Source organism: Macrotis lagotis, chromosome 2 (genome assembly GCF_037893015.1).
Source record: "Macrotis lagotis isolate mMagLag1 chromosome 2, bilby.v1.9.chrom.fasta, whole genome shotgun sequence".
NCBI classification, from domain to species: domain Eukaryota; kingdom Metazoa; phylum Chordata; class Mammalia; order Peramelemorphia; family Peramelidae; genus Macrotis; species Macrotis lagotis.
In genome coordinates this window covers 204,765,857-204,782,447 of record NC_133659.1, presented here as the reverse complement: position 1 = coordinate 204,782,447, position 16,591 = coordinate 204,765,857, and the positions used below count along the sequence as shown (strand labels likewise).

At 37.9% G+C, this 16,591-nt stretch overlaps 1 protein-coding gene across 2 annotated transcripts; it reads right to left on the bottom strand.

Annotated features, from left to right (window-relative positions):
- Positions 1–1,425: 1,425 nt before the first annotated feature.
- On the bottom strand, positions 1,426–14,855 carry JPT1 (Jupiter microtubule associated homolog 1). 2 transcript variants are annotated; one of them, XM_074224607.1, is made up of 5 exons: positions 14,627–14,855; positions 8,611–8,753; positions 8,249–8,340; positions 6,685–6,703; positions 1,426–1,675 (listed from the first exon to the last, which is right to left on the bottom strand). In XM_074224607.1, the coding sequence occupies exons 1-5, from the start codon at positions 14,680–14,682 to the stop codon at positions 1,527–1,529; spliced, it is 459 nt and encodes a 152-aa protein (XP_074080708.1). In that variant the 5' UTR covers positions 14,683–14,855; the 3' UTR covers positions 1,426–1,526. The 2 variants fall into 2 exon arrangements, with proteins under 2 accessions (XP_074080708.1, XP_074080707.1); XM_074224606.1 differs by lacking the exon at positions 14,627–14,855 and adding an exon at positions 13,856–14,483.
- Between the last annotated feature and the right edge of the window lie 1,736 nt (positions 14,856–16,591).

Sequence of the window (16,591 nt, the reverse complement as noted above, 5' to 3'; positions counted from 1 at the left end):
TCTCAAGCTTTTTTTTTTTTTTTTTGCAAAGCAATGAGATTTAAGTGGCTTGCCCAAGGCCACACAGCTAGATAATTAATAGGTGTCTGAGCCCCAATTTGAATTCTGGTACTCCTGACTCACTCCAGGGACAGTGCTCTATCCACTACACCACCTAGCTGGCCCATTCTCAAGCTTTCTTAAGAGTAGTCTTGTGACCCAAATTAACACCAGGCAGCTTCTAAACTATGGGCATCATTTTATCAGACCTTAATTTTGGTCATTTTCCACCATTCAATGGTTAATGAATGGATCCAGGTTTTGAATGGCCCAAGTCTTGTTTTTCTTTACTTTCAGACCTTCAGCTAGTCATCAGTATGGCACACTAAATGGTTGTCCAGCAGGTCTGGTAAAAATATTCTGGGGAGGAAGTATTTGATGCCATTGGATTCCACTAGCCGAATATTCTTCATATTATTCCACTATCTCATTTCTAGGGATAGCAAATCTTTATTTGGTTTTTAATTCTGCCATTTTTTTTTTAGCTTAAATAAGTTAAAACCGAGGCAAACCCAAGTGTAAGTTGCAAAAATAACAAAAGAAATGAACAATTCATAGATTCAAGGGAAAAAACCCAACATATAGAAGAGTAAAAATCTACCTCTCCTCCCCACCCCCAAAAAACAAACACAGGACACAATATTTCAAAACTTCTCTGTTGTTTACTTTAAACAGCCCAGATGAATGAAATTACAACACATTTTAAAGATGAGACTTTCACTTCATGGTCAAGCACCAGCATGATCATGCACACAGCACGGAGTCATTTTGTAGGAAAAATACCCCTGCAGGATATATATTCCTTAATGAATACTCGATTTTCTGTATGATTCACTCCCCTTGCTCTACTGTTTTTGAATCCAGTTAAATTCAATTGGACACTCAACTCCTTCCCCTAACTTAGGCTCAGCTTGTCAGACATTAATTTTACCTGGTTTAATTCCTATGTTCAAAAATCTAAGGATGATTTCTCAGCTTTCCAGTCAGCAAGGCATATGAGGCCTAGGATTCCTTTCAAGTTTGTATGGCAAAGTGTGGATGCCTTATAGCAAAGGATATTTCCAAGATAAATTAGATTGAAGCCAAAGAGACAGTCATGAATGAAGTCAACTTTGTTTCAGGGGCCTGAGAAGAACTGTATCTTCAGACTGTTTACATCGGTTTATTGAGCCTTGATTGATCGGTTATGTTGATCAAGAATGGAGTTTAAAAAACCATCTAGGTACAAAAAAACTAACACATTTAGAACTGAGTTTTTAGTTCTTGAAAACATATCACTAAGCTTCATAAAGTGTTCTGTCAGCAATCTACTACAGAGAACACTCATGGCCTTCCAACCTGGACAAATGGGAAATTACTTGTTCTAATAAAAAAAAAAGGCAGTAGTACATAAAGTGCTTTTTTAATGAAAGAAATTTTAAAGAGATGTACAGTCAGGCTCAAGTTGTGCAGTTCACAAGCATGAAGGGGAGGAAAAAAAGTCAGATTTAACCAAGGACTAAGCTGGACTTGCCACCAGGTGGATTTCTTCTGGATGGTGCTGGTGCTGAAGCAACTGGGCTGGGAACAGGTGCAGCAGGCACAGATTTCTCTTCATTCTGTCCCAGGTCAATTTGTAAGTCTGCCTCCACATTTTCTAGCATGATAAAAAAAGCAAGTTATACAGTCTTCTCTTTTCTACTTCCCAAACCTCCTTTTTTTGGTTCCCTTGAAGACATATCACTTTGGATGCATAAGTGTTAGAGGAAACAAACTCTACTCCCATTTCTCCTGGCCCTTCATTTTCATAAATGTAAGTCTTTTGGAGCCAATGTTTTCTAAGTTTAGATATTTGCTTAAGATCAGGAATTTAAATGAGTGGTATGATTTTAAGTTCCAATTAGCAACTGTTCTAAAAGAAACATTCTCCTAGGACAGAAATTCATCCCACTACACATATAGAATAATAGTCAAAAAAAAAAAAAAAAGAACCTTCATTTCAACGTAAAAGGATGATCTTTGTTGGAATGTTTTGCTTTTTAAAATAGCTAACACTCAGAAGTGTTAGAAGTTATTATAGTTTACAATATGCTTTTAATTTCACTCCAACAAAGGCAAATTTCATTATTTAATCATTTCTAAATGAATTTGAAAGATATTAACTACGGCAACTCATTGCAAAAAAAACATTGTAAAGTCAAATTTTAATTCAGCTCATATCTACAAACCAAGACAACTTATGGAAGGAATAAGAAAACAAAGAAAATATGTTTAAGATTTCTTAGTTTTAAATGGGAAAGGATCTATATGTACAAAAATATTTATAGCAGGTCTTTTTGTGATGGCAAAGAATTGGAAACTGATCAACTGGGGAATGGCTGAACAAGTTGTAGTATATAATTTTGATGAAATATTATTGTCTAAAAGAAATGATGATCCAGAATCATTTCAGAAAAACCATGATCTGATGAAAAGTGAGTAAAACAAAGAACATTATACCCAATAACAGAAATATTATAAGGTGATCAACTGAATGACTTAGCTTTTCTCAGCAATACAAAGATCCAAGACAATTCCAAAGGATGAAAAATACTATTCACCTCCAAAGAAAACTGATCAAGTCTGATTGCAGATGGAAGCAAGCTTTTTTTAGTTTATTTCTCTTGAGGCTTTTGTTAGAGGGGAAGGCTGTATGTTGCACTCATGACAAATAGCTGCAGCTTTTTCCATTTAAATTTTTTATTCAATTTTATTATAAACTTGACTAATATATGAACATTGACTTATAAAAAGGATAAAGAAAAAGGGACTATCTATGAAAATGAAATCACCACTATGAAAAACTAATTTTTTCTATTCCATTTCAAATGTAACACAGTAGTTAACGAGTTGCCATAGTTAATATCTTTCAAAATCATTTAGAAATGATTAAATAATGAAATTAGCCTTTGTTGGAGTGAAATTAAAAGCATATTGTAAACTATAGTAACTTCTAACACTTCTGAGGGTTAGCTATTTTAAAAAATCAAAACATTCCAACAAAGATCATCCTTTTATGTAGAAACACCTGTTGTCGGTGTCCCCTACTATAAACTTTTTTTAGTATTTTTAAAAAATGTTTCACTGATGGTTCTGACTTTTAGTATTACTATCCTTAATTTTCTTTCTCCACCCCCCCAAAAAATCTTTCAACAATAAGCAGTTACAAAACACAATTCCAAATTTTGACTTTGTCTGAAAATGTACATTTAACCCTGCACCTTTAAATCTACCATCTCTCAAGCACCTTTCTACCTTTTCCAGGTAGAAAACGTGACAAACATCAAACTGGGGGGGGGGGGTCTTAACTGGTTTATACACTGATCAGAAATCCTATGTCCTTCACAACTGTTTTTCTTCACAGTATTGTAACTGTATACATTTTTCTCTTAAAATCTGTCTTTTCAATCATACAAAATGATTTATACAGCAATGGGGAGAAAATTACCAACTTGATTTCAAGTTCTTGGCTTCAACAAATAGAATTGCTATGAATATTTTTACACACTCATTCTTTCCCTTGGCATTTCACTTATTTGTGACTTGAAGCATTTTTATATGATTATTGATAACTTGTTTTTCTTCACAGAACTGCCTGTTCACATCCTAAGACCAACTATCTACTGGAGAATGACTTTTCTTATTATGTTTGTATCACTTCCCATTATATTACCTTAGATATCAGACATTTATTAGAGATATATGCTACCAAGTTTTCTTTTTCCTGAGTTAACTTTCCCTTCTATCTGCATTGCTTTTGTTCATGTATATAAAGGCTTTTCAATTCTAAGTAATCAAAACTGTCCATTTTCTCTCCTTTGAATCTTTTCAGTCATTTGTTTGGTCAAAAAAAAGTCACATTCTTATAATGGCAAAGTCTTCTAAGTTGTGATAAACATCTCTTTTCATTCTCTAATTTTTGTGCAACGTTTTATCTCTAGGTTATGTTTCCTTTTGTGTTGAAGGGTGTGAGGTTTAAACCCAAGTTCTGCTAGTCTGAGATTCCATTTCACCCCTATCAGATGGGCAAAGATGACAAAAAAAAGGAACATTACAAATATTGAAGGGGCTTGAAAAAATATAGGTATGTGATTGTAATGCTGGTGAAGCTGTGAAATGGTTCAGTCATTCTGAAAAACAACTTGGAACTATATCCAAAATGTCACTAAAGTGTACATAACCTGTGATCCTGTGATAGATACCATAATTAGACTTATACCATAGAGATCAAGGGAAAGGACATGTGTACAAGAAAATTCATAGCTTAATTTCCTATAGCAAAGACCAGAAACTAAGTGCCCATCAATTTGGGATTAACTGGACAAATTATGCTATTTTATGGTAAAGACCCAGAGAAACCTGAGAAGGTCAGAGAGGTGAAGAATGAGGTAAACACACATTTCTGGATATGGCTAACATGTGAATCTGTTTTGTATGCCTAATTTACAAAATGTGTGTGTCAGGAGCAGGAAAGCTTAAAAAATTTTTTTTATTTGAAGGTAGGTATAGTAATAGCAGCTCAAAAAAAAAGGAAACAGTTTTTTACAAATTAACAGAAGACAACATAAGATAGTTAAAGAGGGAAAGTAAAAGGCGTGAATTTATGTACTGAATTTACTATATATTTTAAAGAGTCATGACTTCAGGGTATGTCAGCTTTTCAATTTAAGAAATTATGTTCAAATTGATCTGACATTGCCTACCCACACTCAGCACAATAAAGAACTTCTCAAAGTCTGAGTTAATTGGTTCATGTTCAATACTTCATTGTTTGTTTGGATTGCACAGTTAATGAATTAATACATCTGAAGCACAGTGACTCAATCTACAGTTCTACAATGACAGCTTTCATTTCCTTAGTTTTCAAATGTATCACTTATTTCTCCCCCAAGTCTTTACATCTGCTTTATATCAAAAGAACATGGTTTTTGTAAACATAGAACCAATTTCCCACATAAGATTTATATGTAAAGGAACAAACTTTGGGATCTAAGTGTTTATTTGTCTAACTGGAAATTCTACTTACTCTCTCTTCTCTAGTATACTAATAAGAAGTTTGTATTAAGACCTGGGGGAGGGGTGGGGAAAAAGGGTTGAGAAGAGATTATAAAGGCCACTTGAATCCTAGATGTAGAAGAAACCTCAACCATCTGTTTTGTTTGGAGGCCAAAGCAATGTCCAAATCATTCCAGAGACAAATGTATATTAAAGAGACCATGGACAGATAAAGACTAGTTAAACACTATGAATCACTTTTTTATATTCATCCAAAATCTCTTTCAAGATCACCTTTTTTTGGAGGGGTAAATGCGGCCTAGGATGGAAGAGAATATGGGGGAAGTAACTAATGATTAAAGTAGCTTATAATTAAAGAAATTTCTAAAAAAGATAGAACTAACCACATTTGGCCTCCAGATAGAATAAAGGATCTGTTCAGAGGCAGAGTCAAACATGCATTTCAATGGAAAATAAAGTAAATAATTACAAATAAATATAAAGTAAATATAAGTAGTTAGAGGTTCAGAATGCTGATTCATCCTATAAGAGCATAAAGAAAACTGTAATATGCTGTGTGATTCCATGTGTAATTTAACCTGGGGGGGGAACAGAGAGAGGAGAATAGCAAACTAGGGGAAATAAAGCTTATTATTCAGTTGGATTGGTGAGGAATTTAACACAGCTTTCATAACTAAAATACTATCTTTTTAGTAAATACAATCAAATTACTTCATGCTCTGTAGCTAAGAAGGATCACAAGTTAGTCATACTCCTTCTTAAATGTAATAATGTATGTATGTAATAAAAAATGTATGATGGTGGAGAATGCCATCCATATTAGCTAAGCCAGTGTATGAGTTTAAAGTACTATGCCAAAAATATGAATAGGTCTTAATACATAAATGCTGATAACTGATACCCCCCCAAAATCATATTATCATTGGAGGGACCTTACAATACACTTCCATCATAGCAAGGATTTCAATTAATATTGATCAGTTTAGGATCCTTTCTAAGGAATTGTAATTACTGCAATCAGCAGAAAGATTTATAAGAACTAAATCTGTAATAGGTCCACAGGGAAATGTCCTGCTAAATGTCACATACTGGTATATTTTTCTAGCAAAAACTATCACAAAACTACATAGAAAAGATGGCCTTTCAAGAGGAAATGTAACTGTTCTAAAGCTACTAATTAAGTACTTGTCCTTTTGCAGCCAAATGAGAGATGTCACTATAATGGTCCTGAATGAAGATTATAGAATTCTAATAGCAGTATTTTATTATATAATAACATTTAAATTTTCTCCCCTTCCTCCCTGGCCACCCCATCCCCATTGAAAAAGCAAGCAATGTGATATGTCATAAATATAGTCATGCAAAACATTTCCATAATAGTCATATTATGAAAGAAAACATAAAAAGAAACCTCAAGAAAAAGAAAGTAAAAAAATATTTAATCCATAATCTGAAAACTAAGTTTTTCCTCTAGGGAATGGAAAGCTTTCTTCATCATAAGTCTTTCAGAGAAAAAAGAAACAAAAAAAAAAGTCTTTCGGAGGTGTCTTGTCTACCCCTTATATTTGTTATAAAACCATCTATAGATAGAAACAAACAAGTAATACTCACCATGCATATCACCTTCTCCCTACAACAGGAAAGAAAGGAAAAGGAAAAATAAGTTTTTGTATCCAACACTTAACACAGATATATATGTGAACCCAGCAGTCAGAAGCTTACAAGTTCTTTTTCATTTAGAGGCTGTTTGAGAGAGAAACTGGCTACAAAAATCTTTTTGATAGAATATGCAACTGAATTTTGGCAGAAAAGAAAGCTAGCTAGAATGAGGATATTAGTATTTGAGTTCATGTTAGAAACTACATCATAAATTCCACAAATCAACTCAAGAAGCAATTCCTATTTTAAAACTTCTATTTTTAATGTCTCCTAGCAAATTTATATTTGCACAGGAGATAAAATGAAGTATGGTAAAGAAAAATCTAGCTATGTCACTGAGGCAGTGTAAGTATATGTGTGTGTGTGTATTTTCTTTTACCTGCTTAAAAACTCTCATTCAATTTTTCAGCCTGAGACATTATGATTGTATATCAGTGTCAAACAACTTTGACCTTTAACCAATAAACAGCACCAAACTGAAAATGAAAGAATTCTATGAATGATCTTAATCTCAAATTAATATTGTGGCTCATAGTCATTTAGTAGTGGGTTGATCGATTTTGTTTTTTTTAAAAACCCTTGAACTCTTATCGAAATGTGAAATTATTAAAGTTTATTTTTCCAATTCTTTGGAAGAATTGAGATGTCAATTTCAAATCCTCTGAGCATCAAAGAAGCAAAGATTTAGAATTGAAAGAGAGGGCAGCTAGGTGGCAAAATGGATAGAGCACAGGCCCTAGAGTCAGGAAGACCTGAGTTCAAATGTGACCCCCCACAATTCATAAGTGCCCAGCTGTGTGACCTTGGACAAGTCACTTAATCCCACTGCCTTGCAAAAACAAAACGAAACAAAAAACAACCTCACAGAATTGAAAGAGAAACCCCTCCAGATTTAACTTTCTCAAAAATGATCTGAGCACTTCTGACAATTTTTAAGTAGTAAAAAAAAAGACATTCAGTTTTTTAAAATTGTTTTCTGTCATGTACATCACTTTTTATAGCTAGAGCATAAATTCACATTGTATATATGAGTCTTATTGGGGTTAAGGGTTAAGACCTGAACATACAATTAGAAATAAGCTGCTGAAAAATTAAACTAGCTTTCCTCAAATTCCACCAGATCTAAAAATTAATGCACCTCAGAAACTCAGTTTCTAGCTCTAGTTGTTACTTTAGGCTAAGGTTTTGGTCAAGTTACAACCTTTCTAGACCTCATTTTCTCAACTGTAAAGTGAGTGAATTGGACAGAGTTGATGAATCTAAGGCATTACAGTTAAATATACAAGAACAAAAATCATTCTTTTGTTTTGAGTAGATGTTAACCTAGAGCTCAGTCCCTTAAGCTCAAGGCCTTTTTTTATTCCATTATGTGTACTACTCCTTCCATAGAAGAAGTGTCATATGAAGCTATTGTGGGTGAGATATATGTAAGCAATTTATAAATCTTAATGTACCATACAGCTCTTTGTTTAGTTCATTTTTTGTAAATCCCAAGGCATTCTTTTTGCATACTAACCTTTGGACCTAAAAAATCTCCAGAACCTGCTTCAGAAGAGTTTCTTCTTTGGAGTCCAGAGGGTTCAGAATTATCCTTACTAGACTGAGCCCCTAAAAATAAAAGTAAGCCTTAGAATCCAAGAGTGTAATAACTAAAATGAAAAATCCATCACCTAGTGTCATTATAGGTTTAACAAAAGCCTTGAAAAACTTACCAGTTCATTCAAAGGAAACTATTTCCAGGTAATGTCTTCAATAACAAAGAATTAAACTTTCCTATTTTATTATTGATTAGATTAAAGTTTAATGTTTTCCTGATGACACTGTGAAACTAAGTGGAAAGTATATCACTTTTGAAAAGTAAGAGCAAGTGAGGAATACCTGCTGACTTGGCCCAAGAAGGTTGATTTTCTTCAGGTGTTCCAAAAATATTAGATGCCATTTTGTTCTTTCTCACAGGTTGTTCTGTAGGCTCATCAAAGCCCAAAGTAAAATTAGACCCACCACCTGGAGGGCGTAATACCCTAGGAATAAAGGAACAAGGCTTTGTCAATAGCCCAACAATCTGTTACAACTTTAAAATTATTTAAAAAAAACACCCAAGGCTTTAAAAATACTTTCCAAGGAACAAAGTAAAGACTGACAGATTGCTTTCCGTGGGGGGGGGGTGGGGGGAGGGAAGAAAGATTGGGGGGGAAAGTAAAACTCAAATATCTTTAATAAAAATTAATTTAAAAAAACTTTCCAAGGAAGAAAGAACCACTAAGGAAAACTGAATTCATAGTTCAAGTTCTTCTGTGATTGATAACATTGCCTAACAAATGGAAGCTCTATTGGAAGCCTATGTAAACACTATAGTTTCTACAGAAAACTAAAACCATCTAGGCACAGTTGAGTGAGTACATTTGCAAAGAAGCTTGTACTACCAGTTTCTTGATTTATAAGAATGGATTTTAGAGTAGAATAGATTTCAGTCTATAAAGTGGTCTATCTATAACTATTTTCCAAGAAATCAAATGAGGAAATGACATAAATGACTTCCTACCAGTTACTGAAATACAGTTTATGGTAGAAAATAAGACAATATTTTCAATCTCAGCATCACCAAAGTTATACATAATATTAATCTTGCCTGCGACCTTGAAGAAAAATTAGCAACTAGATACAAAAGCAAACACGTTTAGTTCAAAAGCTAAAAATTATTCTCAAGTATCATGAATATGCTTAGAATCCAGGATACTTTCTGGAATCCTACTAGTTTCTTTGGTGATGGACATGTCCCACTCTTTGTGATCCCATTTGAGTCAGGATACCAAGATGGCAAAGATATTTAAATGCCAGACATTATCTTAAAATTTTAGGCTTGGGGCGGCTAGGTGGCACAGTGGATAGAGCGCCAGCCCTGGAGTCAGGAGTACCCAAGTTCAAATCTGGCCTCAGACACTTAAAAATTACCTAGCTGTGTGGTCTTGGGCAAGCCACTTAACCCCATTTGCCTCGTAAAAAACAAAAAAACAAAAACAAACTTTTAGGCTCAATATTTTGTGTAGCAAAAAAAAATGTTAACATATTAAGTGTGCCCATCATTTGGCGAAAGGCTAGGAAAAAAATGGCATGTGAGTGAAATAAAATTATATTGTGCAGAAAGAAATAATAAAATGAGAAATTCAGAAAAACGTGGAGAAAAAAGTGTGAACAAAGGCAATAAAGTAGAATTAAAAGAAAACTATATGACTGTGAATAGCAATTTAAATGAAGAGATCACTAAAAAAATTGAAGATCCCTGAGAACAAAAGAAACAACTTCCTATCTTCACAGTAGAGACAGTGGCCTGACTACCAGAACATTGCTGTATCAGATTGTTTTGGCTTAATGTTATAATAAATAAATGATATAAAGATTAAATAAATTAACAAAATTTAACTTAAAAAATTATTTTCCCTGCTGTAAGATGTAAGCAAAATGGGAATCCATTGGTAAGATTTAGATGATTAACTCTTCATTATCATCAGTACTAAAGAATAAGAAGCTGCTTTTGCCCCCATTTATTTCTCCTACTCCATCTATTATATATATGTATATTAAATGTATATATATATAGAGAGAGCGCGCATGCGAGAGAGAGGATGCAAGACCCTGCACAGTTAAAGTAAATTTCATATATGATCTCCTATTATTCAGTTCTGTCTAAATTTACAGTACTAATTATTTTATCCATTGCTAGAGCCTATCCTACCATTCAGGGGTAGTGGTTCCCCATTTTACTCCTTCCTAATAGATTTTCTATAGCTCAAATGTGCCACACCTTCTCTTTCATCACCAGTAGCTACTCCATAGCTCTTCTCAAGTCTCCCAGCATCCCTCCCTTTCTGGTTACCCTCACAATGGAGGGTTTTCCTTCACACTTAACTAAGAAGAGCCAATCACCATTAACTCCCTCTTCTAATCCATTCTCCATTTCAAAAGCCCTGCACCATCATCTCCAAATTATTTCTTTAGACAAGAGACAAGACCAACCTCTTAACAAATATATTGATCTCCTCCAGCAGTTTCTGCCACTACCATCTTAATTATCAATCTCTCCCAGTTTTGTCCCAGTACTTTACAAAAAGACCCAAATCTGCACCCCCCCCAGCCCTCAGTAGGCCCTACAATCTCCCTTTTCTCTTTCAAAGTAAAACTCATAGAAAAAATTCTTTTCACTTATTGCCTCCTACTTCACCTGAAATCCAGTGGACTTTTCTTCATCCTTCTTGTCTTCTCTGCAACATTTGTCAATTTTAAACACCCTCTTTCTTCTTCTGGAAAATCTTTTCTGGGTTTTGTGACATTGCTCTCTAGGTTCTCCTCTTTTCCCCAAGACTACCCCTTGCTTAATCTCCTTTGCTGGCACATTTATCCATACCCTCATCTTCAATTTGATTATTACCCCCACCCAAGGCTCTATGTTGGGCCCTCTTTAACACTCTCATGGTTTACTCACCAACTCTCATGGGTTTAATTATCTTCTTTTTCACAGATAATTCCCTGATTTAGAGACATCCTGATCTCTATTGCATCATCAACAATCTACTAGCATTTCCCATTTCAATATGTCCAAAACAGAATTTTTTCTCTTTCCCCTCCCCCAAACCTCATGCCAACTTTCTTATTTCTTATATCAAGAGTATACTCCATCTTCCAGTAACTCAGGTTCACAACCCCGATTCCTTATACTCTACCTCACCCCAATATACTCCCTTGCTAAGTTTTGTCAAATCTATCTCATCATCCAGAAATTGTCCTGTTCTAATCTCAGAATCATCATCCTGTCTGACTTTGCACTCATGACCTCTCCCTTGGACTACTGCTCTAACCTCCCTAACTGGTCTGATTCAGTCCTGTCTTCTTTCCAATCCATGTTCCATAAAACTGAAAACAAAAAAGATTTTCTTTAGCAAAATTCTAATCATGTCACTTCCCGATCAATGAACTCCTTTTGCTACCATATTACCTATTTGATGTAATACATTGTTTCCCTTCGTGCACACTGCCTTCCAGCCAAACAAGTCTTGCTATTCTTTATATACAATATTCCATATTCTTGTGTCCCAGCCCTTGAAGATTATATGCACCCCAACAAAGCCTGGAATAATCCCTTCCTTCACCTTTTACCTCTTAGATGGTACCATATAAAGAATGTGTCTTCTCATCCCTCCAAAGAGCTATTGTCTTTGTTTCTACAAATTTACCTTGTATTTAATTGTGTGTGTCCTCCAAAACTGTGTAAGCTTGTTAAGGCCAGGACTATTTCAGCCTTTTATCTATTATTTCCAGTGCCTGCCACATAGAAGGCACTTAATACATGTTTGTTGATTATTAAAAGGGATTCCTCCAGCTTAACATTTTAAGCTGTGATATTTGAGCTTAATTCTAGCAGACTCCAAGTACAGCATTTTATTCACTGTACAAGCACCATATTTATTCTCTCTCAACTAAGAGAGCTATGGAAGTCACAATGGAATCAGCTTGTTCATTAATAAAATGGGGATAATTACTTGCAGAAGGTTGATTGAGGAAAGCGCTTTGTAAGCCATAAAGACACTGAGTAAGTACTTAGTTATTATCTAGACCTATATATTAAGGGCACTAGTTTTGGAATAAAAGACATCAGCCTCAGTTTTCTCATCTGCAAAATGAGGTTGAGGTAAATAGCTTCTAAGATCTGGTCTAACTCTAAATCTATGATCTTATCAACCGAACTACTTGAATTATTCTAGTCAATTAGCCTCAATCCACCTTCCCTTCCTTTACTCTCAGGGTTGGAAAGCTTTTGAGTAAGAAGGCCCAGTAAATTATTTGTGGATAAATATTCAGAATTGGAAAACTGAGAAGTTTTGCTGTCTTTTTTTTTAAGACTAGCAACAGTTTAAAAAAGCAAAAGCTTTGTTCTATCTTAAAGGTCTGTGTTCCTTCTACAACTGCCAACATCATGGCCTCCTACAACAGAGTAAGCTGTTGTTGATGACATTTACAGCTGTAAGAAAAGTCCCTAACTAAAGGTTCAGGAAATTTAAAAATCAAATAACTTCTGCTTAAAATATATAGTATATTCGTTCCTTCTATATTACCAGTTATGACTAATTCAGGCTCAAAAATTCAGAAGTATTAATACTATGCCTATTTATCTATAGTAAAATGCATTTTCTTTTTAAATTATATATTTTGTTTTCCAATTGCATACAATGGTAGGTAGGATGCATTATTAAAAATTAACTCTTCAACTTTACCTCTTTAAAATTCAAAATTAATTTACTTTTACCAAGGGGATGGGAGGAAGAAGAAAAACTCAAACCAATTCTGTGTATCAGGGGTTCTTGACTTTTGTTGTGTGTCATGGACACTCCCTTTTGACAGGTGGTGAAGCTTAGGGACCATCTCTCAAAACAATGTAAATATACAAAATGCATAAGATTACAAAGGAAGCAAATTATACTGAAAGTTTTTTAAAACAACAACTTCCCAGGCCCTCGTCAAATCTGCCAAAGTTAAGACAATGAAGCTCTCTTAGAAAAAGGAAACAGAATGATCATAGTGAAAGTGAGACACAGTAATAATATAAATAGGGTCATGATGAATACGGAAGTCATAATCTCCATGGTAAATTAATACTAGACAATAAAAATTTCCAACAAAACTCAGTATCTTAAGTGTTTTGCAAAGAAAAATAAAAGTATTTGTGAACCTCTCCATGATATCAATTCCAAAAGATGACCTGAGAATTCCAAATTTTTTTAATCTTAGTCTAACCGTTTTAGACAGCTAAGGAGAAAGTTGTTGAATTAGGAGACGCTTCCAAGGAAATATAAAAATCAAAGCTTGGTTTTCTTCCTAAAACTACCCTTTTAAAGAGTCACTATGTGTTTCATTATATTCCATCTCAAAGATGACAAAGCAAAGCGAAAAGCAAGTACTTTCTTAGTTTCATTTAATCAATATTGCTCAGCTTTCGCCCATAGACCATTGTCATTAGGTGTATCTTTTATATCGTCCAACCTGATTTTGTTTATTTTTAATTTTCATTTTTTTAAAATTTGAGTTCAAACTCGCTCCCTCCAGTCCCTCTACCACCCGCTGACACAAATACCTGCTTCAGATTGTAACACAAACAAGCGAATTCAAAACCGACAGCAGCGGGCTTTGTGTTGGAGAGCTCCAGCCCTCGCCCCTCGCCCCTCGCCCCTCATGCCGCCGCCAAGCCTCGGCCTCCGTTGCCCCACAAAATGGCTCCCTGGGTAACACCTTCCCAGGACCCCGACAGCGGCGGCTCGCCGGGGCGGCCCCCGCGGGAGAACGCGAAGCCGGCCGAGCCACGGAGGCCCGGACAGGGGGGCCCCCGGGGCGGCCCGCTCCGTCCCTCCGGCCGGGGAGCTCGGACAGGGGGGCCCCCGGGGCGGCCCGCTCCGTCCCTCCGGCCGGGGGGCTCGGACAGGGGGGCCCCCGGGGCACCCGCTCGCATCGGGGCTGGGCCCGGCCCAGGTGGCGGCTCGGAGGAGACAATGGAGGGGCCTCAGCCCCACCCAGGAGCGCGAGCCGCCGGCAGGCAGCGAGGAGGGGAGGGGTCCCCAAGGGCCGCGCGGAGGGGGCTTCCTTTGTGAGGCTCCGGCCGGGGGCGACACCCAGCCCCCGCCCCTCCCCGCGGGGTGGAGGAGGGGAGCGGGGCGGCGGCTCCGGGACCCCCCGGCCCGGCGCGAGTCCCGGCAGGTGAGGGGGGCGCACACAAAGCAGGTCCGGCCCCGCGTCCACGCCCTGCGCGAGCCGGGCCGGGCCGGGCTGCGGGGAGCCGAGCCGGGCCGGGGGGAGCCGGGCCGGGCCGGGCTGAGAGGAGCCGGGCCGGGCCCCACCCGCCGCCGCTCACCGAGAGCTGTTCCTGCCGTTGGGGTCGACGCCCTTAAAGGTGGTGGTGGTGGTCATGGCGAGGCCGGAGCGGAGCGCGGGCGGAGCAGGAGCACAGAGCCGCCGCCGGCAGGGCCCACAGGACACTCGGCGGGAGCCCACGCTCGCACCGAAAAGACCCACCCTCTCCCGCGCGCCGCCCCTGCGGCCTCGCTTTATAGCGGGCCGAGAGCCCGCCTCTTCCCCAGCCGGGATTGGAGCATTCAAACAGGCCCTTCGGTGCTCATTGGTTCGACCGACTGCCAGGCTGCTACAGTGCCCGCCCCCTCCCCGAGAGAAGAGGTGGTGCCGCTGGACCCACCCTTCGCCCCGGTATCTGAGGAGCTGATTGGACAAGCGAGAGCCCGGGACCTTACTAACTATAAGTTAAATTCCCTGTCAATTATAAGGGAGTCGAATAAAGACTGCTGGCTTTCTGAAGGAGCCGAGGGTTTGGAAAGAGGGAGAGAGAGAAAGAGAGAGAGAGAGAGAGAAAAGGAGAAAGAAAGGGAAAGAGAGACAGAGAGAAAGAAAGAAAAGGAGAAAGAGGTCTTGTTCTACCTTCAGCAATTTCATGTTTGAACAGTCTAACAACCTTTTATTGTGTTGTTTTTTATTCTCTAGGTTCAGTTGAATTCAACACACTTACTAAGCACCTACTGTGTGTAAACAGTGTGCTAGGCCCTGGGGGGATACATACCCTTAGTCTTATCATTGCCAAATCATATATATCTTTTCTCAGTTCTCAATCTTCTTGAACTCTCCCCAGCATTTAAGTATAATTGTTCACTTTCTCCTTCTGGGTTCCAGTATTTCCTACCTCTCTGACCACTCCCTTCTTAGGGTCTTTGCAGGACTTTCCTCTCCTGTTTATTTTGGGTGTTTTCCTGTGCTCCATCCTAAACCATTTCCTTTGTTCCCCTCATATTATCTCACTGGGCAATCTCTTCAGCTCCTTTGGGTACAGCCCAGCCCCAGTCTCTTTACTGAATGCCAGCTATGCATCACCAACTACCTGTTTGAACACTGGAAATTGGCTATACACAAGTCAAACTCTACCTGTGAGAAATAATTCATCTTTATTCCCAAACCCACCCCGCTTCCAGCTTCCAGACTTCCCCAATATAGTCAAAGGAACTACCATCCTCCTAGTCAACCTCTTTTGTTTCTTGAAGTCATCCTCACTTCTCCCTTTCACTTATGCCACATATCTACGCCATCAAATTTTGTCATTTCTACCTCTGATATCTCCCCTATATATCCCTTCTCTTCACTCAGTCATTACTCTAGTTCAAACCAGCTTCATTTCACTTCTTACTTAAATAGCCTTCTACCCAACCTCCCTCCTCCAGTTTTTCTCCATTCTAGTTTATTCTCTACAGTTGCCAAAGTGATATTTCTGAAGTGTAGGTCATATCCATATCAGTCCTGTGTCTCAATGATCTCCAGTGGTTTCCTCTTGTTTCAAGGATAAAATATAAACTCTTCTGTTTGGCTTTTAAAGTCCTTCACAACCTGGTCCTACCTGGACCTTATAACCTTATTATACATTCCTTAAAAACATAATAATGGTCATCCTTCATTCTTGAAGAAGACCATGACATTAGGGAGGTGTTGCCATGACAAGCTCACATGAATTGGTTTTGAGTGAGGGGGAAGGTAATAAGTCATCAGCCTCACTTTCTCCTCTGGAGCCATCTGGGTGCAATGGCCACATTGGAATCAGAATGACTGGAGATGACTCTGGTTGCAAGGCAATTAGGGTTAGGTGACTTGCTCAAGGTCACACAGGTAGTAAATGTCTGAGACTGGATTCAAACTCCCATCTTCCTCACTCGAAGGCCATGCTCTATCCACTGTACCATCTAGCAAAGAGTGCTGGCCTTGGAATCAGGAGGGATGAGAGTTCAAATCCTGTCTCAGATTCTTGACTCATATTAGCTATGTG